The 22,033-nt window shown below is 46.5% G+C and overlaps 1 protein-coding gene across 1 annotated transcript in view; it reads right to left on the reverse strand.

Moving 5' to 3' along the window:
• Nucleotides 1-22,033, reverse strand: part of PLPP3 (phospholipid phosphatase 3) — a 61,288-nt gene that overhangs the window by 17,223 nt on the left and 22,032 nt on the right. Inside the window, exons 2-5 of the mRNA XM_018557887.1 lie at nt 13,465-13,626; nt 9,190-9,200; nt 7,001-7,266; nt 5,729-5,786 (exon numbers count right to left, since the gene is read on the reverse strand). Coding sequence (XP_018413389.1) covers nt 5,729-5,786; nt 7,001-7,266; nt 9,190-9,200; nt 13,465-13,626 — 497 coding nt within the window. The remainder of the gene's footprint in view (nt 1-5,728; nt 5,787-7,000; nt 7,267-9,189; nt 9,201-13,464; nt 13,627-22,033) is intronic.

The raw sequence follows: 22,033 nt of genomic DNA on the forward strand, positions 1-22,033 counted from the left end.
AATTTATTCCGGCACTGAGGTGTTTGTAGAATTTACACTGAGCTCCGCATGTGTTTAGGAGTTCATTCATCCTGGTACCAAGGCATGCTGAGAATGTACTCTGAGCTCTGGATGTACCCGAGAGTACATTCATCCTGACACTGAAGTGTGCCTAGAATGTACACTCGGCTTCACATGCACATGGGAGTTCATTCATCTTAGTACCGATGCATGCCGAGAATGTACACTGAACTCCACATGCACACAGGGGTTCATCCCTGCACTGAGGTGTGCCGAGAATGTACACTTACAGTAGCTCCCCATGCACATAAGAGTTAGTTTATCCCGGCACTGAGGCATGCCAAGGATGTGCACTGAGCTCTGCATGCATGTGGGAGTTCATTCATCCCAGCACCGAGGTGTGCCAAGAGAGTTCACTGAGCTACGCATGTGCATTGGAGTTCAATCATCCCATGTGCAGCTCAGGGTACATATTAAAGAAGAATGCAAACAGGCAGGTAAGTTTCTTTTACTGCAGAAGAGATCATAGCATGCCCCGTCTGCAATAAAGAGCTGGCCAGCTCGCAATTTTTTACTTTTCAGTTTAGTTCCGCTTTAATTTAGGCAATCAGCTTTACTGCATTGCTGGCGAGTAATCCTCTCACGTCAATGGATTTTGCATGCACTGGAAAAAGCAGCAAAATCCACAAAAATCAGCCCTGAATAGACTAAAGAATTCCTCTAAACCCCTCCAGTATGAAATGCTTTTAAATGGGAATTGCCATTGTTGTAAACTGAGCCACAGAGTTTCAAGTTTCAGAACAAACGCAGATGAGCAGGAAGAGTGATTGTGCCATTGTTGAGCCCGTACAGTAATGTCACCCTTATCACCGGGCCAGGTCTTGATGACCTCTCCACACACCTTGGTGACCCGATTGAAATTCGCTGTGATATATTGGGTGATTGCCGGGGCGTCTGCAGCATAAACAGAGCTCACACACACGGAGATCACACAGAGACCCCTGTCAGTGTGCTGACCCTATCAACTGCCACTGGAGAACAATGCCACCAAGATTGCAATCACCAGGGTGTTGTGATAGAGGTTATCTGATCTGTTAGGAGACTCCCAGCAGCCATTCATTATCCAAATCCCTTATCCAAAATGTCCCGTATCCAAGATGGAGATAAATGGAATCCCCAGACGGTGATTTCAGGGAACTGATCAATAACGCGTCAGAGTATCCCATGCGATGAACAGGACATTGAAATATATGTAAACCCAACCACTAAAATCTCTACAATGAGTTTTAACATGTTAAGAGCTTTTCAAAAGTTAAACATATTTAAATCTGCATTAAAATAATTCCTGGTGATCCTGACATAAAGTTCTTTGTTCAGTCATAATCCTTTAAAAGGGTGACAATGCTCTGTCCCTTTTCCCCAATTGTGGTCTTGAGTGGTCACTATGTCACTTGGACGTCCAATAGACACTACATTAGGTCGGCATGGCTGCTTGTGGTCCCCACCAGGTTCAAGCCAACAGGGTGTTAAAGCTCTGTCCCTTTTTCCCAAATGTGCTCCTGAGTGGTCACTTTGTCACTTGGACTTCCGATAGACACTACATGCGGCTGCACCCATAAATGGGTTGGCATGGCTACTTGTGGTCCCCACCAGGTTCAAGCCAACAGGGTGACAATGCTCTGTCCCTTTTTCCCAATTGTGTTCCTGAGCGGTCACTTTGTCACTTGGAGTTGTGCTCCTCCATTGTCACAGGGTGACAATGGAGGAGCACAACTAGCAGATAGTTGTCATGCCAAAACAGGAAGTGCCTGAACAAGGACCTTCATGGCAGGATCCCCCGGCACAAATAACATATTTACATGGCTTATATGGAACTTTATTGATTGGGTTTACATCTACTTTAAGTGGATAAGGGGCCATCTCCAAGTCCTGACAACCCGATCAAAGTGTTTATGCTATTGTGCCACACAATGTGCAGCTTTGAGTTGGCCATCTTGTTCATCGGAGGTTGGTAGACCTTGAAGTTGGAAGCTAGCCAAAGGTTGGTGAGATGGCCTGATGGCAACTTAAACTACAGATGTGATCGACTCAGGAACAGCTAGCAAGGACCATGTCGTGTAGAAGATGAACCTTGATGTTTTAAGAACCTTGAATGAAGAAAATATTACAGTGTGTGTCCAACTTTGGCAAGGACCATGTCGTGTAGAAGACGATCCCTGGTGCTTTAAGAACCTTGCCTCTAATGAAAGACTATTATTACAAATGTACATGAGGGATCTGATTGGCTCATGATGTATCCACTCTTCCCGCTTTTGCAGTACCGCCCCGACTTTACAATAGTAACACTCGCTGATAAAAACAGAATGTAAAAGAAGCACATCTGTCGAACTCATGCAAAGTATAAGCTACACCATCACCACAGATAATCCAGACCTCAGGAGCCCTCGGCTCAGTCTCCGCTGCTCTCCTAGCACCTACTCCAGGATAAGCTCCTTGGGTTTTGCCTCTGGACCCAATCAAGGGCGAGATATTAGATACAGGAGCCCCGCCACTCCACAGCCTGAAAATCGCTGCCATATATCACGGCGCGGCAATAAATTCCCCAATATCTGTGAAAGTCGAATATCACGACTGGAAACCTTTGAAATCTAGGTTAGTCCTCGAGTATCATGGCCGCCGCACCTCATGAGGGAGACGGGGTAGAGATGGGGGGAAATGAAACACCTGAATAGTGGCAGCACAATAATTCCACCCAGCTGCTGATATAGGACAGTACGCCGGGAGTGGGTGAGAAAAGAAAAAAAAAAACAGCCCGTCGCCGGCAGCCATTACACCGTTAACCCCTGCCGCCCCTGGGCAAGGCTGGCCGACTCGTCATTTGGAGCTGCAGCAAGTAAGAGTACCTGTCATCTTTCCCTAAATGGGCAGAGTGATGAGTTCTCTGGATGGAGAGCCTACCTCCCATTCTACTGATACACGTTTGCTATGCTCAGAGCAGCGGCTGGTCTGCTTCCAATCTAGAGACTGTGTGAAGTGAATTTGCTGCTCTTCCATTCCCCACCCCCACCCTGCGAATAGACAGTGAAAAGAGAAGCAGAACACTGCCACTTTGCTCTCTCTTTCTATCGTCATGCTCTTGGCACTGCAGCACCCCTTATTGGCACCTAGTGCTGCCCCCCCCGCCCTTAATTTTTAGCTCTGCTGTACTGTGACTACAAGAGGCTAAAACCAAGCCAACGGTACTTACAATGCTTGTGTTTATGGGAAAACAAAAGTAGTAAAGTAGTTATGTATTAATGATAACAGAGCGGCATCAATGGAGCAATGATTCATGTTTTATGTCAATAAGGAAGCCGGGTTCAATGCTCTTCTCTTATCTCTGAAAGATAATTTGCAATATAAAGCGCACAGTGTGCCAGAGGTCCTTATCACTAGTTACACAAACAAAAATATATTGTAATATATTATTAAAATACATAAATAAAAATATATATATGTGTATATAGTATATACATGTGTGTGTGTGAATGTGGCCAGCTAATTTTTTTGGTATTTAAAAGTAAAGTACTATTTAACTTTCATGTGCGTTTATTTATCTATCATAAATAAATAATTTCTCTTCTCATCTTCAATGGGCTGCCGATGCACGTCAACAGACCAATAACTGGACCCATAGCATGTTTTTAATGCCGTGCACCGCAACGCACAAAAGCACATTGGCATCTAATACAATTGTGAGCGGAGATGCCGTCTTCAATGAATGGCGCCATAAACCCATCACATGAAGCACGCTGCATTACCCTGCATTGTGGTAACACATTCGTTATATCTCATGTTATCACAATGCATAGGACTGAAGGGTCCCTGAAATCTGAGTGCAGTGGCAGGCGGCCCGTAGACCAGCCCCATTTACAATGTGTCTGTGTCTGTGTATTTTTCTTATAACTAAGTAAAACATTTAAAAAAAGTCCTAAAAATAGAAGTCGGTTCAATTAAAGTGTCACCGGCTTTTTTTGCAGGAAAAGGGAAGTCGTTTTTTGTTTTTTCTTTTCTCGTTAAGCTGACCGGTACAAAACTCCCATTCAGAGCCAGGAGGAGGTGAACTCCAGTGTTCGTGGAGGCGGAGGGGAAGGAGCTTACAAAAACAGCGCGCGGAGAGTGAAAAGATGGCCTTTTTAAAGGGGCTTAGTTGGCTAAATGTTTTTTTTCGGCATCCGGGCAGGGAAGGACCCTAACTGCTTGCAGACGCAGCACGAGAGGCTCCGCCGCGGAGGAAACGCGCCTTCCAACACCTGCGGCAGGTAACATTTTAAGCTGAATCGGCGAATCGTTTTCCAGACATTAAGCCGAACAAATAAATTAGGAAAGGCAGCGGAATCTCCTTCAGGACATTAAAGCCTCGGTCTACCTCTACTAATCTCAGTCTACCTCTACTAAATGCAGCAACACTGAACTTATGGTTAATGAGTATTTACTACTTTGGTGCATTGAAGCCTGCAGAGCATTGCGCCCACAATCAGTGTGTGTCGCGGATGCAATGCACAGGCAGCATTTATCCCCGGCCTCAGGTCCCTATGGAGTCATAGACCTTCTGCTATGGGGATGGAGGAAGTGCTGGCTGGACTACAAGTGTGGTGGCCTCACTGCCCTGCCGCCAGTGTGTGGCGGGTGCAATGCACAGGCAGTATTTAGTCCCGGCCTCAGGTCCATATGGAGTCACAGACCTTCTGCTATGGGGCTGGAGGAAGTGTTGGCTAGTCTACAAGTGTGGTGACCTCATTGCCCTGCTGCCAGTGTGTGTCGCGGATGCAATGCACAGGCAATATTTAGCCCCGGCCTCAGGTCCATATGGAATCATACACCTTGTCCTGCCGCCAGTGTGTACTTTCTACATTGATGGATCCTGGACCTTGATGACGTGGCTGTCTGGGTAGAGCTGCGCACAGCTGCACTGAATGAAAAAAATAACAACTGTCTACAGCAAGAAGCACCCCGTGTTTGAGGTACGGAATGGGAGGGGGGGGATTTGGGTTGTAGGGCGATGATGTGTGCTATCATGCTTCGTGATGGTTCGATGGTGTGTGCTATCATGGTGTGTGGTGTGTGCTATCATGGTGTGTGGTGTGTGCTATCATGGTGTGTGGTGTGTGCTATCATGGTGTGTGGTATCATGGTGTGTGGTGTGTGCTATCATGGTGTGTGGTGTGTGCTTTCATGGTGTGTGGTGTGTGCTATCATGGTGTGTGGTATCATGGTGTGTGGTGTGTGAGGGGGTTATTATGGTGTGTGGTGTGCTATCATGGTGTGTGGTGTGTGCTATCATGGTGTGTGGTGTGCTATCATGGTGTGTGGTGTGTGCTATCATGGTGTGTGGTGTGTGCTATCATGGTGTGTGGTGTGCTGTCATGGTGTGTGGTGTGTGCTATCATGCACCCTAAATAACAATACAAATCCAAAGTAGGTGTAGATAGCAGACGAGCCGAGTTCAGAAGATGGATCCAAACAGGGGAGGTGGGTGGAACCTGCGCCCAGGGGAGCTGAGACACGCAATCAACCTTCAATGGCCGCACAGCGATGCGCAATCAACCTTTAATGGCCGCGCAATGCTACAGTCTCACCATCATATTCTGTTTGAGTTCAGCATAACCGAAAACCGCCTGCACAGCTTCACCCCCCAAGCTAAAGCCATAACTATTGAAAGAGTTATACTTAAATAAATGGAACTTACCACCAAGTAGAGCATGGTGTACATGGAGAAGGAGGCGTGTCCGGAGAAGAACGACTTCCTGCAGAACAAAAATTAAACAAATGAAACATGGCTGAACTCCACAGACTTGTGTCTCCAACCTGAATAACTTTGTAACTTTGTAACCATGACAATTTAATGTACTTTTCGCCCTATATGTTTAAGCAACGACTGACTCACTCCTTATCGGCTCATATATCATTCGTGGACTTTGCACTGGTGAGGCTGCTGAACATCAATGAGACCCAATGACAGAGAGAGAGAGAGAAACCCGACAAGGTAGGGACTGGTTAAAGATGAGAGACGCTGATAATTCTGACATATGAAAGATAACAGCTCACATGGCTGTCATCAGCTTTCTACATAATAGCAAAACGCTTCGTGCTGACGGGAGAATTTCAGATGTGTTCCCAGAGATGATTCAAAAAAGAAAATGAATTTTATAATGAATGAATGTGGACAAGTCCCATCTAATCTCGGCCCAGCTACGAGCCTCATGAGTTTTGGTATTAAAAGCTCCAATGGAAAAATTTGATGGCAGAAATCTGATTGGGAAAGGTTGGCTCTTTGGAGTATGATTAAAATCTGACGCATTTCGGAGGTTGCACATACTCTTCTGGATAATGAGAGCACTATGTCTGGGACCTGTACAGTGTTGGTATAAGCTCTCTGACCAGTCTTGGTGTTAGTTGCAATGCAATGTGACAAGATGAGTGTGCATTAATAAAATGATCACTGCTTGAAGATTAAACCATGGTGTGCTGGTGACATACTTTACTATCTGGATCTGAAGCGGCGCCATCCGCAGTCAATACAGCACCCACCACAAGGGACACAACAGTACAGTAAGGAGTGCGGTAGGACTCTCCTGCAATCTGTAGATAATGAGAGCACTATGTCTGGGACCTGTACAGTGTTGGTATAAGCTCTCTGACCAGTCTTGGTGTCAGTAACTTTACGTTATATTCACTAACAAGGAGCTTTGAATCAGATTTTTTGTTGTTTCTATTTAATTGGTGCTTCTAATAATTAGGCTGATGGATATTATTCCCCAATGATTCACTGACAGTTGGTGGTAACCTTGGTCTAAGACTCACAGCCCGGTCATCAGGATACATGTTAGCCCATCCCTTCCCCCCATTTGTAATATCACATCCAGGACCACCATCCGTACACTTTGGGTCCTCTTCCCCTTCAGTTATATTTTAATACAGTAACATACCAAACAGACATTCTAATATGAAGCGTCCTTACCTTGCTTCCATTACTTTGTTACTGAGGCCTCTACAGTCGTATTCCTGAATGTATCCCAGGGAGCAATTGATCTTCGAGAAGTCCGGATTGCAGACCGCCAGGAAGTGGGGCCGTAGGCGGCCGATGGAAACTTTGGCAATGTCCGTAAAGGACTGGCTGATGGCGCAGCCGAAGATAAAACAGCCAACCTGCTTATACAAGGCGGCCACGTAGGGATTCTGGATGAAGGAAAAGGACCGCTCCTTCAAGTAGTAGATGCGGAAGAACTCAAAAAAGATGTGAACAGAGTTATTTTAAAGTTTACCTGTTGCATACACACAGTGAAGCAGCCATATTGTTCTCCTACATGTGCAGTATTTATATTTATTTGGTAGCCTCTGATGAAGGGAGAGTGACTTGGCCTCTACTACATGATCATATTATGAACCATTAAAGTGATTTGGACTCTTTCGCTATTCGGTTTGTCGGTTTGTCGCTCCTTCTGTGTTCATTTGAAGTACCCACCAAAGGGAAGCCTTGCTTGACATGAGGAGCATCACCAGAACCAGTGAGCTTAATATGTTTCCATTTCCTAGTTTTGAAGCCCCGGTGCCTCCTGCACAGGTCTTTATACTTTTTGGCTGGACATACAGTTTAAGCACCACTCCTCTTAGCCTACCCAGAATCCTGTCCAGCCAAAATAGAGTCTTAGGGGCAGTAGGTATTTCTGAACCTTGAGCCAATCACTTGTCTAGAAACTGGTGACAACACCGAGTCCACTGGAAACTAGGGGATTCTGCACGATCATAATATGGCTGGCTGGACTATGTGAAAGTCTCAAGCGCACTTTAAGAAAATATATAAGGAGACACTACAACACGCAACATAAAAACCTTAGAAGCTTAAATTATAGATGGCAGAAAGACTTGGAAGGACCACTTGCAGGGGGGCAAAAGAAGGGCTCTGACCAGGAAGACTCAAGACCCAATAAAAGTTGTGTAGTTGATGGAATTCACACTACTGCACTCAATAAAATATGGAAAGAGTGAACCCGGAATGTACATAGCCACTTCCCGGGACAGGGGACATCTAAAGCCCATTTGGGTCCTCAAAAAGCACCAAAAACTACCTAAATTTATCTTCCCCATTCACACTAATGCATTGCAGCAAATAAGCAAAATTTTGCTAAAATTTTCTGACTTTCCCTTGAAATTTTTTAAGAAGCTCTCCATTTTGCTGACCCCCTTGTTACAAAGTAACGATCTTTGCTATCTATTGTTCCCATTTAATGTTTAACTTCACAGGCTGGACATTTCATGGAACTTGTTTTGTTTGTTTACTTTTGTTGGGATTGTGAAAAGGTTTTACTCATGTTTACTTGCACCGGTGCCACAGCGTGTAAGCTGCAGCCACAGAGATATATAATTGTGGCTTGGAGCATTATGAGAAAATGGCGTCATTCCAGAAGAAGGAATGGACTTGGTTTGTCTTTTATAAAATTATACATGCCCAAACCGAATAAAAAAAACATAGACATGTACAGTATATATTCATTTAGACTGGGGACAGAAAGGGTGAGAGACACCACACTGCGGTACCCTGCCCTTCACTGAGAAACAAAAGACTGTTATTTTTTGGGGGAGATGAAGCCGGGAGGATGACCATCCAACTTTATTTGTTTATCTGTCAGTCCCTGTCTTTCCTCTCTATCTGGCACTGTCTCTGTTGGTGGTCCCGGGGATGGACCAGATGGAGCGAGTTGTAAATTGGGGAATTAAGTCTAAATTAACGGCTGAGGTGTGTTTCCATTTTGCAAGGAAAACATGGGCCAAAAAACAACAGCCGTACCTCTTTTCAACAGCAAGGAGCAACCTGACCTCTCACACATGGCACCGGTGACTGGGGTGGGGGGTAACTGGGACTAATTCTAAGAGCAACATTGTATGTTATTTCTCATCACTACCTGAACAGGACAAGAGGATACATTTTTTTTTCAGTATCAATGTTCATTTAAGATTAAATGGCTCAACCAAATGAGGTTCAGGGGAATTTAGAAAAAGCATATATTCTGTTCACCCCAACTGGGCATTTACAATGCATACAGTATCAAAATTACTCTGTTATTGGATTATTTTGAAGACTTCTTAATTAATATTCTAATATTATTCTAATATAATTATTACTATTATTATTCATAATAATAATAATACTTCTACTACTACTAATTACAAAAATAATAATAATAATCACAATAATAATTATTATTTTATTTTTTCAACAATGCATTTGCCATATTGAAAACTTTTTTGAGAATATTTGGAAAGGGTTAGGACCTCAGATTTTTATAGCCATGGACCCTTTGGGAGCCCCCACCCCCACCTCCACCCCCATAAATAAATACTTAACTTTTTTTAAGTATTTTTTTTATAATGCATTTGCCAAAATAACAATTTTCTTTTTTTTAACTTGTAAATGGTCAGGACCTCTGTCAGCTTTTTATAGCTGTGGCCCCTTTGGAAGCCCTAACTCCCATAAAGAAATCCTTAACTTTTTTTTTTATTCTTTTTTTTTACAATGCGTTTGCCAAAATAAAAACTGTTTTTGATTATTTGGCAAGGGTCAGGACCTCTGTCAGCTTTTTATAGCTGTGGCCCCTTTGGAAGCCCTAACTCCCATAAAGAAATCCTTAACTTTTTTTTTTATTCTTTTTTTTTACAATGCGTTTGCCAAAATAAAAACTGTTTTTGATTATTTGGGAAGGGTCAGGACCTCTGTCAGCTTTTTATAGCCGTGGCCCCTTTGGAAGCCCCCACCCCTAAGAAGTCCTTAACTTTTCTCACTCTATCCAAAATTTTTATTTAAAAACAACTGGTAGGGGGTCACTTTGTTCGATGATCTTGGGGACCTGAACAACAGTAAGTCAGAGCCGGTCCAAGGAATTTTTTTTGGTGTTGAACATTTGAAGGGGGACTTGAGCTGGCCATACACTAGCGGAATTATGTAAGAACATTTTTGGAAAGTTCTCTTCGATTTCCGCATAGTAAATGGGGTCAAATTGTTGAACGTTTCCAACCTTAGTGATGCAAAAACAAAAACAAAAAGTAGCAGGTTGGAAATTTTTGCACCAATGAATGAAATTCTAACAGAGAATGTGGTTTTCTTTTGGAAAAATCCATTAGTTCCAAAAATCGAATGTAAAAATTAAACAAAATTTCGAAAGACGTTTGTAAAGTCTTTGATGACATTATCGAATGTTCTGATGAAATACTTTGTATCAAGGTTTGTATAGAAAAATCCACCAGTGTATGGCCACCTTTCTCTAGTTCAGAGCCCCGCCCCTGCTTGCAAAGTGGTCCGCCCATGAGTGATGCAAAGCAGATAGCACACAATACATCGGCAGGAATTAAGCAGAGACAACGAGGGAGATTGTTCCAAGAAAAGCTGAAGAGGTCTGAAATGTTCTGAACTATCCGGTCCTAACTAACGAAAGGGAAAGTCTTGGAAGAGCAATAACCCATAGCAGCCAATCAGAAGTGAGACAGAGAAGGATGATTCTGATTGGTTGCTCTGGATTACTGTACGTTGGACGCTCCTTATGAGATGAGTTGATCTGTGTTGAGCTATTGGATTTATAGGTAGACTGTCGGGGCGCCCCTCCGCTGCAACAGCTCCCATCCAGTGCTGGTGCTGCCGGATCCATGCAGTGCATGCTAGTTCCGGGGTAGGTATGTCAATGTGTGTGTTTGTGATGCTTGTTCCCTGCCCCGGAACCGGCACCACTTCTGGAAGCTTCAACCATGACAGCAAATGACCACTGTGACAATCTTCCCGTTCATATTTGGTTCATGGTGGAGATTTCTGTTTCGTCATAGGCCCACATAAGCTACAATGTCATTTTGTTTGTTTGTTTCTCACATTTTACTCATTTGTAGTTGGATATTTTGTACCAAAAGGCTTTCAAGCATTTCTCCACCAGAAGCAAACTTCTCCAGCTTCCAGGCTAGCTGTCCCTTGAAACTGTTGCAAGCCCGTCACTGAACGATATTCCTCGTGGGTTGTGACGGATGCGCATTCAGCTGCCTGGTCTCAAGGCAACTGTCACACTCTCAGGATTTAGACCAGGAGCAGCCAAGGCCAGGCGCTGCAAGACTCTGGATTCCACCATTCATGCTGGTAAGCGTAGATGGCGGAATTAATGGATCTCATGCAGCCCAATGGGAGACATTCTAAGCCAAGGGTAGGCATCCTCAGCACTCCAGCTGTTGTGGAACTACAAGTCCCATGAGGCACCTCACGATTCTTATAGCCACAGACATGACTCCCAGAGTCAGATGCACGATGAGCTTTGCAGTATCAGGACAGCCGGAGGGCAGAAGTTTGGCTACCCAAGATTTAGAACCGGGGTGGGCAACCTCGACACTCCAGCTGTTGTAGAACTACAAGTCCCATGAGACATTGCAAGACTCTGACAGCCACAGACATGGCTCCCAGAGGCAGAGCAATGATGGAAGTGGTAGCGTTACCACAGCTGGAGTGCAAAGGTTGCCTACCCTGATTTAGAAGGTCAGGTAGCCAATCACAAGGGCAGCTTGTATAGGAGTGTCCTGTTATCTGAACGGTTCAGAAATGACTTGCAAACTGTTTCAAGAGACAATTTAACTGAAATCATGAAATCATTTAAGGAAAACTCTCTAAGGGCTTCAGAAGGCAGAGAGCAATTATGAAAAGTGTATACACCAACAGCAAGGTAATAGACTGCAATGAAATGTAGTCTTGTCAGTAGATACATTGTATATGTTACTATACTTTCCCCCCTTTGCTTTAACAAGGAGAACCTGCCGGTACAAAACTTTGGGGACCGCTGTTGTTTTAAGGTGCGAGCTCTGGTCCAGTCATCTTCATCCGTGATGTAATGTAATATATAGCAGCCAACCAGTCCTTTTTTTCCTTTATTTTCACCTGGTGATCCTGCCAGTACCACACTTCCTGTCCTAGGGTGACAACGCTCACTGCACTGTGTCTATGGAGGAGCAGCACTATCACCCAAGGTATAGATAGATGCCAACTGTCCAGGATTTGCCGGAATAGTCCCCCATCTGCCTATGCTGTGTCCAGGGCCATATCCTGGGATCACAACATCACCCTTCTTGAGCAATAACACAACAATGCACTAATTGCGGAGATCAGGGTCAACAGTGGGCAATTCCTGCATATTTAGAAGTGGGGTCTGGGCAGGATCAACCAGTAAAGGGAGCATAATGGGCAGGCCCTTTATATGTAGAGGAAGGGCATGGGTGGGACCAACCAGTAAACTGAATATATTGGGCAGTCCCTGTATATTTACAGGGAGGGCATGGGCAGAACCAACCAGTAATGGTAGCATAATGGGCAGTCCCTGTACATTTTGAAGAAGGGTATGGGTGAGACCAACCAGTAAAGTGAGCATAATGGGCAGCCCCTGTATATAGAGGAAGGGCATGGGTGGAACCAACCAGTAAAGTGAACATAATGGGCAGTCCCTGTATTTAGAGGAAGGGCATGGGTGGGACCAACCAGTAAAGTGAGCATAATGGGCAGGCTCTGAATATTTATAAGAAGGGCATGGGTGGGACCAACCAGTAAAGTGAGCATAATGGGCAGCCCCTGTATGTTTAGAGGCAGGGCATGGGTGGGACCAATCAATAAAGTGAACATAATAGGCAGTCCCTGTATATTTAGAGGTAGGGCAAGGGTGGGACCAACCAGTAAAGTGAACATAATGGGCAGTCCCTGTATTTAGAGGAAGGGCATGGGTGGGACCAACCAGTAAAGTGAGCATAATGGGCAGGCACTGAATATTTAGAGGAAGGGCATGGGTGGGACCAACCAGTAAAGTGAGCATAATGGGCAGGCACTGAATATTTAGAGGAAGGGTATGGGTGGGACCAACCAGTAAAGTGAACTTAATGGGCAGTCCCTGTATATTTAGAGGTAGGGCAAGGGTGGGACCAACCAGTAAAGTGAACATAATGGGCAGTCCCTGTATTTAGAGACAGTGCATGGGTGGGACCAACCATAGCATAATGTGAAGTCCTTGTATATTTAGAGGACGGGCATGGGTGGGACCAACCAGTAAAATGAACATAATGGGCGGTCGCTGTATATTTAGAGACATGGCATGGGTAGACCCAATCAGTACATTGGATGTTATTTGTCCACACCCACCCAGAAAGTGAGCAGACAAAATGTGGACTATAGATGGGACTGGCAGTGTCCAGGATCCGGGACCATAATGTTGGTAATAATGGACCGGTAATCTGCAATATATCACATTTCTGTTTTTGACTTTACAGATCACGGAACCGGCAACGTAAAACAAAAGCCGTCAGCTTCCAAATTTCTGCCCCCGGCAGGTTCCCTCTTGCAGTCAGAATGGGAAGAGTCTCCTGTGAAAAGGCAAAGAAGACAGAAGAGAAGAATTTGTACTGATTGATAGCTTGACACACTTACAGCGAGGACGGAAATTAAAATGCCCACAGCGGACAGCACAGCATCATTAATTGTCTCTCCCGGTTTGATGGGGTACTTGATGCTTTCATCGTCACAGTAAAACCCCCGATGATACGGTCGGATTTGATTAGATTCAATTATCAGGAAAGGCAGGGCAGCTAGCGAAAGAGCAGAAGAGAGACAAAACAAGGACATCGTCAATGTGATGGTGCGGGTGGAACATTACACACACAAGGTAGCGCAACAGCACGCTCCGTCTGGGGCAATGCAACAGCTTCAGCGGCACTCCGGCGCGGAAAACGGTTAAAGAGGAACTCCGGTCCGTAACGGTTGTCTCCCAAGTTATAGGACGGCTCATGAAGCGGACTCCCATTTCCTCAGCCTGACATTATTTTTCTGCATGATCACATGATCAGAAAAGCGAAAGGAAACGAGTCGGTTATAGTCTGAGACTTAAAGTGATTCTAAAGGCAAAGCATATGTTTGGGGGGGGGGGTTATTTTTGGATAGAATATGGAAGTGTTAGAACCCCCTGTCAGGTTTAATATTTGCTGCCTGTGTCCTGTTAGTAAGATTCCCTTTCACTTCCTGTTTCCAAAAACATTACAGGAAGTGAGGGGCAAATCTCTCAAAAGTTAAGAGAACATCCCCTCTTCATAGGTGCCAGCTATCCCAGATTTGTCCGGATAGCCCTGCAATTGCCGGCATCATTCTATTGATTACAGGCACCAACAACTTTACACATGCGCATCAGTCCCTGTCCTCAAGAGCTTACAATCTAAGGTCCCTATTGCACATGCATACAGGGCCAATTTAGACAGGAGCCAGTTAACCTTCCAGCATGTCTTTGGAGTGTGGGAGGAAACCGGAGCACCCGGAGAAAACCCAGCAAGCACATGGAGAACATGCAAACTCCTTCCAGGATTCAAATTGGGGACCCCCCCATGCTACAAGGCAGAAGTGCTACCCACTAAGCCCCTGTACTGGACCTCAGTCCAAATGAGGACTTGTTCTGGGCTATCCCGGAATCACACTGTCACTCTTATTTAAAGGAGAACTATGAGGTAAGTGCTTTTCACGGAACGGACGGGGGAGGGGGCGGGTACAGCTGGCTCTGCCTCTAGATAGGCAGAGCCAGCTGTCAGTCACGCAGCTGGGCGGATCCCGGCACAATTGTCGGGATCCGCTTCAGCTGCGGCGTCTCAGTATACCGCGAGATACAGCTCCCTATATACTGAGCCTAGGGTGATGGGAGGACGCTAGTTTGTGTCCTCCCGTTACCCTAAGGAGAACTATGGGGAAAAGCCTTAACCACATAGTTCGCCTTTAAGTTACTGTGCATGCATTAATTATGGTGATAGGCCATGAGTGGGTGTTCCCTGCATAATTAGAGGTGGGGTTTAATAAAGCCACCAGGTGGGCGGGGTTTAATTTGCCTCCCTGGTCACTGAGTGGGCCTGAGGCTGACTGTGGGCGGGGTTAACTGCATCCCAGGGAGCGGGACTGAAATGTTGGTAAGCATGCCTATGGAGCAGGTGTCCCTGTTGGAAGTTTTCTCCTCACTTCCTGTACAAGTGACAACTGTAAAATGTTGACAGTGACAAACAGACTCAGACAGCAATTAAAACCTGACAGCAATCTTATCCTTTCACATCCAAAACTGGGCTAGAGACGCACTTTAATTGTCTCCTTCACTGCATTTTAGGTATAAAGTTGAGTTCCTCTTTAAGGTCTGCCACGCATTCTACAACCTGATTGTATAACCTCCTTCGGTTTGTAGTGTGAGGGGCCGGGGGAGATCATACAATCAGATTGTCACCCGTGCGGCTCACTTGACTCCACCTTCCCATGATCCGCACGTGGCCGGGGATACTGGCCTCGCTTTCGGATGGTTGCGTGGGCCCAGACGAGGCTACCGTGCCGCTGCACCCGTCACTTACAGTAACCAGCGCCACCAAAACCCCAACTGAAAGAAGCACCGGGACAGATATCGTGCTTTTCGTAAACTCATGTCTTATGCTCCCGTCACTGCAGAAAAAGCCCCTCTGGTAGGCCGGGATAAGGGAGGTGCAGTTCGTCACCACCGCTGGGGCACAGGCTGTCAGGACAAACGGAAAGAGGTCACAATCACAGCGCACTTCCCGCACATTGCCGGTCAGTGATAATTAAAGGGTCGGTCCATCTAAAGCGGATGTTTCAGCAGTGGCCGGAGGCCGACAGCCCGAGTCTCACACTGGCTTCTCATATTCCTCAGGGACTCCGGCAGTGACGTACCACTGCACGAGATGCAACATGCACCTGGTTACGCCAAGTGGGCGGAGCTGGGAACCAAGCTGCAGAGAGCTTGCTGTTGGAATCTCTGAGGGAACATAAGAAGCCAACAGGTGACTCAAAAGAAACCTCCAGATAAGTGAAACAACACGTCTCCGTGCGCTGAGGCACGCTGCATCAGGCAGCCCATTTATTATGAATGGGCTGCCAAAGGACCTCAATGCACAAAACAAATTAGGCCCCGTTCACACCTACACGCATGCGTTACTATGCACTTTGACACGTGTTGCAGATAAACATTCAAGGGGTGTCCTGGCTCCCCTCAACACAGCAAACAATGCACATGACCTTCAGTGCTGGTATTGGTCATTAGCATTTTTTTAGCACACTGGTGCACGTTGAGGATCCATAGGAAATGGGCAGGCACAGGCAAGAAGGCATGTACCACAACGTGCAGCAACGCAGGAAGTGACAACACATGTACATAGTTGTGAATGGGCCTTTAGTATGAGCTGCAAGAAACAGAGACACATGTCAAATCATACAATCATACAATTCATGAAAAGCACAATAATCATAATAATAATCATAATAATAATAATAAACAATAAATACATGAGAATAATAACAATAAACATATTTGCAGTAGAACAACCATGAAACATGCAGCATGAGGTTCAGACGGGTTAGCCAGGAGCATGCGGGCAATGTTTAGTAGCAAGTTTGTGATGTTTGAATCATTAGTGATCAATCCCTAAGAGTAACAATAGATTGGGTCCCCCATGGAACAAATGGCTCCCTATAGAGAGGGGTACAGAGGTGATACTTAGTAGCAATTCATTGCCATTGATCGGCACACATACAGTATAACACGAATAGCTCCCTATGGATAAATCGCAGGCGATCAGCACATATATAGAACAAATAGTCCCCCACAGATCAGCCTTTCCTAACCTTTTAAACACAGAAGAACCCTTGGAACAACTTTCATGTCCCAGGGAACCCCAACAGATAACTCACTGTACATTAGTGTGGTGCTCAGTGAAAAGAACGCTCCTTCCATTGGTGGTCAGTGGGAAGAATGCCCCTTACATTGGGGTCAGTGGGTGGAATGTTCCTTATATTGGTGGTCTGTGGGAAGAATGCTCCTTGGATTGGTGGCCAGTGGGAAGAATGCTCCTTACATTGGTGGTCAGTGGGAAGAATGCTTCTTGGATTAGTGGTCAGTGGGAAGAATGCTCCTTACATTGGGGGTCAGTGGGAAGAATGCTCCTTACATTGGGGGGTCAGTGGGAAGAATGCTCCTTACATTGGTGGTCAGTGGGAAGAATGCTCCTTCCATTGGGGGGTCAGTGGGAAAAATGCTCCTTACATTGGAGGTCAGTGGGAAGAATGTCCCTTACATTGGTGGTCAGTGGGAAGAATGCTCCTTACATTGGTGGTCAGTGGGAAGAATGCTCCTTACATTGGTGGTCAGTGGGAAGAATGCCCCTTACATTGGAGGTCAGTGGGAAGAATGCTCCTTACATTGGTGGTCAGTGGGAAGAATGCCCCTTACATTGGTGGTCAGTGGGAAGAATGCTCCTTACATTGGTGGTCAGTGGGAAGAATGCCCCTTACATTGGCGGTCCTTCTTCCCTTATAGATATCTGAATTGATCATTGGTATAAATGGCTACATATCTAATAGGCAGAAATTGCTGAAGGAACCTCTGACAACCTCTTGAGGAACCCCAGAGTTCCACGGAACCATGGATGAGGAAGGCTGCTCTGGAATGTAATATGCAGAAGTCTTCCTTTGCTGATGATCCAAAGCAGTGCAGGTAGCTGATACTCCATAGGAAGTCATGTGTTCCGCGGATGTACAACGTGATTCCAATAACTATTCCATCCACATGTGTAACGATGATTTACTCTAAATTGAAACATTGTTACTAACAATCCCCTGCGTGCTCCTATCCTTTAGCATCCTTCAGCACGATGGGCCCAGTGATCCCGCCGTGGACGGACTGAACGCAGTTTTGCAGCAGACAGACTCTCTCTTTTTCTCCCGTGAAACAAACTATAGAAGCTCCGGCCTTATTTCACAACCTAAACATCCCGCCGCCCGGCCAACATGGCCCGCGCAGGCGGCTCAGCCTGCCAAGAGTTTGCTAAGAGTAGAGCATTTGTAAAAAAAAAAAAAAAACAAGGCAGGCCAAGCCGGTAATGAGAACCTGCAACGCAGGCCGACGAAACTCGACCGGATCCAACCAATCGCACTGCGAAGAAAGCAGATGGAAGCAGATGAGCCCGGGGTCTGCGGCGCTCATGTTTACGTGGCCCCCGCCGCCAGCACCGCGGTGATTCTGTATCCAGGCTACAAATGGCTCGCACATGGAGGATCTGTCAGACATATGTTGACACCATCGCGTGCTGCGGGTTTAACCTCTTAGTTTCTGGCGCACGGCTGCGTTTATAAACACGACGCATTTCCACTCATCCAATCCCCTCTTAGTGTATTATTAGGGCCCCATTTATATGGGGAGTGGTGAGAACCTCCAAAGGCTTCACACGCAGCCATTAAAAATGATTAAATCCATTTTAAAGCTGTGTCCTGTATAATGACGCCTCATCCTTCTTTCTATAACAAAAAAACCATCATCCCCTGAACAATAGCTGAAATTTCAGATCAGGCCGACAGCTGATGTGCCAACATCGGCTGCTGTAATGAAAGCGAAGGTACAGGAGAGGAGTAGGTACCTCCAGCAGCCTCTGCTGATCTTTAAAGGAAAGCTATGAGGTCAGGGCTTTTCCCCATAGTTCTCCTTAGGGTAACGGGAGGACACAAACTCGCGTCCTGGCGTCACCCTAAGCTCAGTATATAGGGAGCTGCAGCTCGCTGTATACTGAGACACCGCAGCTGAAACGGATCCCGACAATTATGTCTGGATCCGCCCAGCTGTGTGAGTGACAGCTGGCTCTGCCTATCAAGAGGCAGAGCCAGCTGTACCCGCCCCCTCCCCCGTCCATTCCGCCAGTCAGCGCTGGTGGATCGGAGCGGGGAGGGGGGAATCCAGCCCCTCCCCTGTCATGGCAGAGAGCCGTGACAGGATCGAGAGGTGAGCGAACGCCGGTATGTGTTCCCTCACCTCCCGATCTACTGAGCCGACCTGTGACAGTCTCATTGTCACAGGTCGGCTAGAACTATGAGGAGGAGTGAAAAGCATTCGCCTCATAGTTCTCCTTTAACTGGATGGAGCAAAGCACTGACAGTCTCATGTTTCAGATGGGAAGGATGTTGAATCGTTGCATAGGTGGGGTTGCCACCTGTCCAGGATTCACACGGACAGTCCGTGTTTTGAATGCTGTGTCCGTGTTTGTCTGTCATGATGTCAGGCAGACAGGGGCAACCAAAATTAAGACAATGGCCACTGGCCCCCCACTGAAAATAGTCTCAACTGTGATATTTATATATGAACAAGCCGCAACTCATTCTCCCAAAACATTTTACGTGCGTCGCTAGAGTGTTCGGGTTTTCCCTGGAAGGAAAGGTGGCAACCCTAGGCATAGATTGCAAGCCGAATAACTTCAGGCTCAGAAAATACGGTCTCACTCTTAAAGGTAAAGCAGCCATAGAAGGAATGAGCTCTCGGACCGGTAGCCCCGGCAGAGGTGGCAGCGGATGAAAACACTTTATTTCAGTATTTTTGGCTTCTCGACTTTCTTTTTAAGATATTTTTTTTGCCAGCTGCCTCGTAGTAGTTTTGGGTTTTGCCCAGTCAACTTTGTGGTCCAAATGGGATGTGTTCAATCCGGCGCGGAGAAACCTCAGAGACGCTTTAACCGTAACCAGGAAAATGTCTGTTGGATGCCAGTGTGCGCACAGTGTTGTGACCTGATGCCGTGTACGGGAATTCGAGATGGGAGGAGGCTGGAGACAGATCACCTCCAATGTAGGGGGGGATAAAATGTGGCGTCTATACTGCGCACGACTTGGAGAGCAAAGTTTTGGGTACCTGGCCATACACACGTAGATCGGGGGTAGGCAGCCTTGGCACTTGTGACGTCACTGTGGAGCAGTTGCCCATTTTCAACAAATCAGCATCTCTCTCCAGTTTGGTCGGGTCAGATTTGAAAATGAGACAGAGAAGCTGATTGGTTGCAGTGCAAATCTGTTCTGCTGGAGGACTCTGCTCCTTCCTCTGCTCCAGATTTTGTCTGCTCCAGTTTTGATAAATCCCCCCCCCCCCCTCCCCCATGTATATTCTTTAAACTCTTTGCAGTTCTCCCGAAAAGTTGAGCGTCATGGAAGGACGGAACGGCTGCCAAGAAAACCCCATCCGCGGTGCCGTAAGCTCATTTTGGGCTAATCTTCGCATTAGAGAGCCGCACGAGCGAGGGCAGGGCTTGGAAAACTTCACTTTAATATTCGGAGGCGAGATCGGGAACCCCGCCAGGGGCTGAAAAAGGCGAAAAAACAAAAAAAAAGAGTGAAGATTATGGAGGCGCGATACCCCGGTATGTGATGCTGGAGCGGGGCCGGCTCGGTAAATATTATGATTTTTTTTACGCGTGTGACACAGGGTTGCTATTTTAAGCAGCTCGGCGCTACCGGGCTTGGGGTCCGCGTAAACCTGCCTTTGGTTTGTAATATACGGGCGGATTATTGAAACTGGCGCCCGGCCAAAGTGGCTGGACCGAAAACGTCTCGTTTTCCCCCCTTTGAAGCCGCTGCGTTTAATGGAGGAATGATTCCTGTGTACACACCGCCATTGATGTGCATTCTGCGCCCCGGCTCTGCTCGCCTACCACCCGGCCCCTTTTATTAAACAGCAGTAACACGTTTAGTGATTTGTGGGGCCCATTAATGGCTTCTCGTGTTTATTTTCGGGCCGCCCGTGTTTGCGCAGTGCGCGTTAAAAAAACGCATTATTCCTGGTAAAGTGTTTTCTCGTCGCTGATTGTCCTCGCTCCAAAAAACGGGCCAAAAACTAGAAAAATATATTGATAGAGAAAAAAATCTCCAAAGTGTTTTATAAACAGAGTGAGAGCAGAACAACTCCAACCATCACTGGCCGACTGTACTCATCTCCAGCTTTCACAATGCTGAAATACTCTGCTGGAGGACTCTGTTCCTTCCTCTGCTCTCCTCTCGTGAAATACTCTGCACTGCTGGAGGACTCTGCTCCTTCCTCTGCTCTCCTCCTGAAATACTCTGCACTGCTGAAGGACTCTGCTCCTTCCTCTGCTCTCCTCCTGAAATACTCTGCACTGCTGGAGGACACTGTTCCTTCCTCTGCTCTCCTCCTTAAATACTCTGCTCTGCTGGAGGACTCTGCCCCCTACTCTACTCTCCTCCTGAAATACTCTGCACTGCTGGAGGACTCTGTTCCTTCCTCTGCTCTCCTGAAATACTCTGCTCTGCTGGAGGACACTGCTCCTTCCTCTGCTCTCCTCTCGTGAAATACTCTGCACTGCTGGAGGACTCTGCTCCTTCCTCTGCTCTCCTCTCCTGAAATACTCTGCTAAGCTGGAGGACTCTGCTCCTTTCTCTCCTCTCATGACATACACTCTGCTCTGTTAGAGGACTCTGCTCCTTCCTCTGCTCTCCTCCTGAAATACTCTGCACTGCTGGAGGACTCTGCTCCTTCCTCTGCTCTCCTCTCCTGAAATACTCTGCTAAGCTGGAGGACTCTGCTCCTTTCTCTCCTCTCATGACATACACTCTGCTCTGTTAGAGGACTCTGCTCCTTCCTCTGCTCTCCTCCTGAAATACTCTGTGCTACTGGAGGACTGTGTTCCTTCCTCTACTCTCCTCTCCTAAAATACTGTGCACTGCTGGAGGACTCTGCTCCTTCCTCTACTCTACTGAAATATTCTGCACTGCTGGAGACCTCTGCTCCTTCCTGCATATTACTCCCCTGAAATACTCTGCTCTGCTGGAGGACTCTGCTCCTTCCTCTTCTCTCCCCTGCTGCCATACTCTGCACTGTTGGAGGCCCCCCTGTATGCATTCCATCTGCGTATTCAGCTGTCTGCCCGGAGTCACACTTTAAGCCACGACAGTCATTAGCCAACCATGAGGACAGAATCGAATTGTAAGTGACTTCTCTAACAGTCGATTTCCGCAACATGGCCGCCGCTCATAAAAGCCAATAACAGTAATCGCCGGTTTTATGTGCTGCGAGTGGCGTTTCAATGAATGACTGTTTAATGTGATATCCGATTAAGCCAAATCTCAGGATGGGACAGGAAACTGCTGGATTTATGTATCTCCTATACATAGGGGGGGCAAGGGGGGGACCGGGGGACC

Source organism: Nanorana parkeri, unplaced genomic scaffold, assembly GCF_000935625.1.
Source record: "Nanorana parkeri isolate BGI_ZX_2015 unplaced genomic scaffold, ASM93562v1 scaffold309, whole genome shotgun sequence".
In the NCBI taxonomy this organism is placed as follows: Eukaryota; Metazoa; Chordata; class Amphibia; order Anura; family Dicroglossidae; genus Nanorana; species Nanorana parkeri.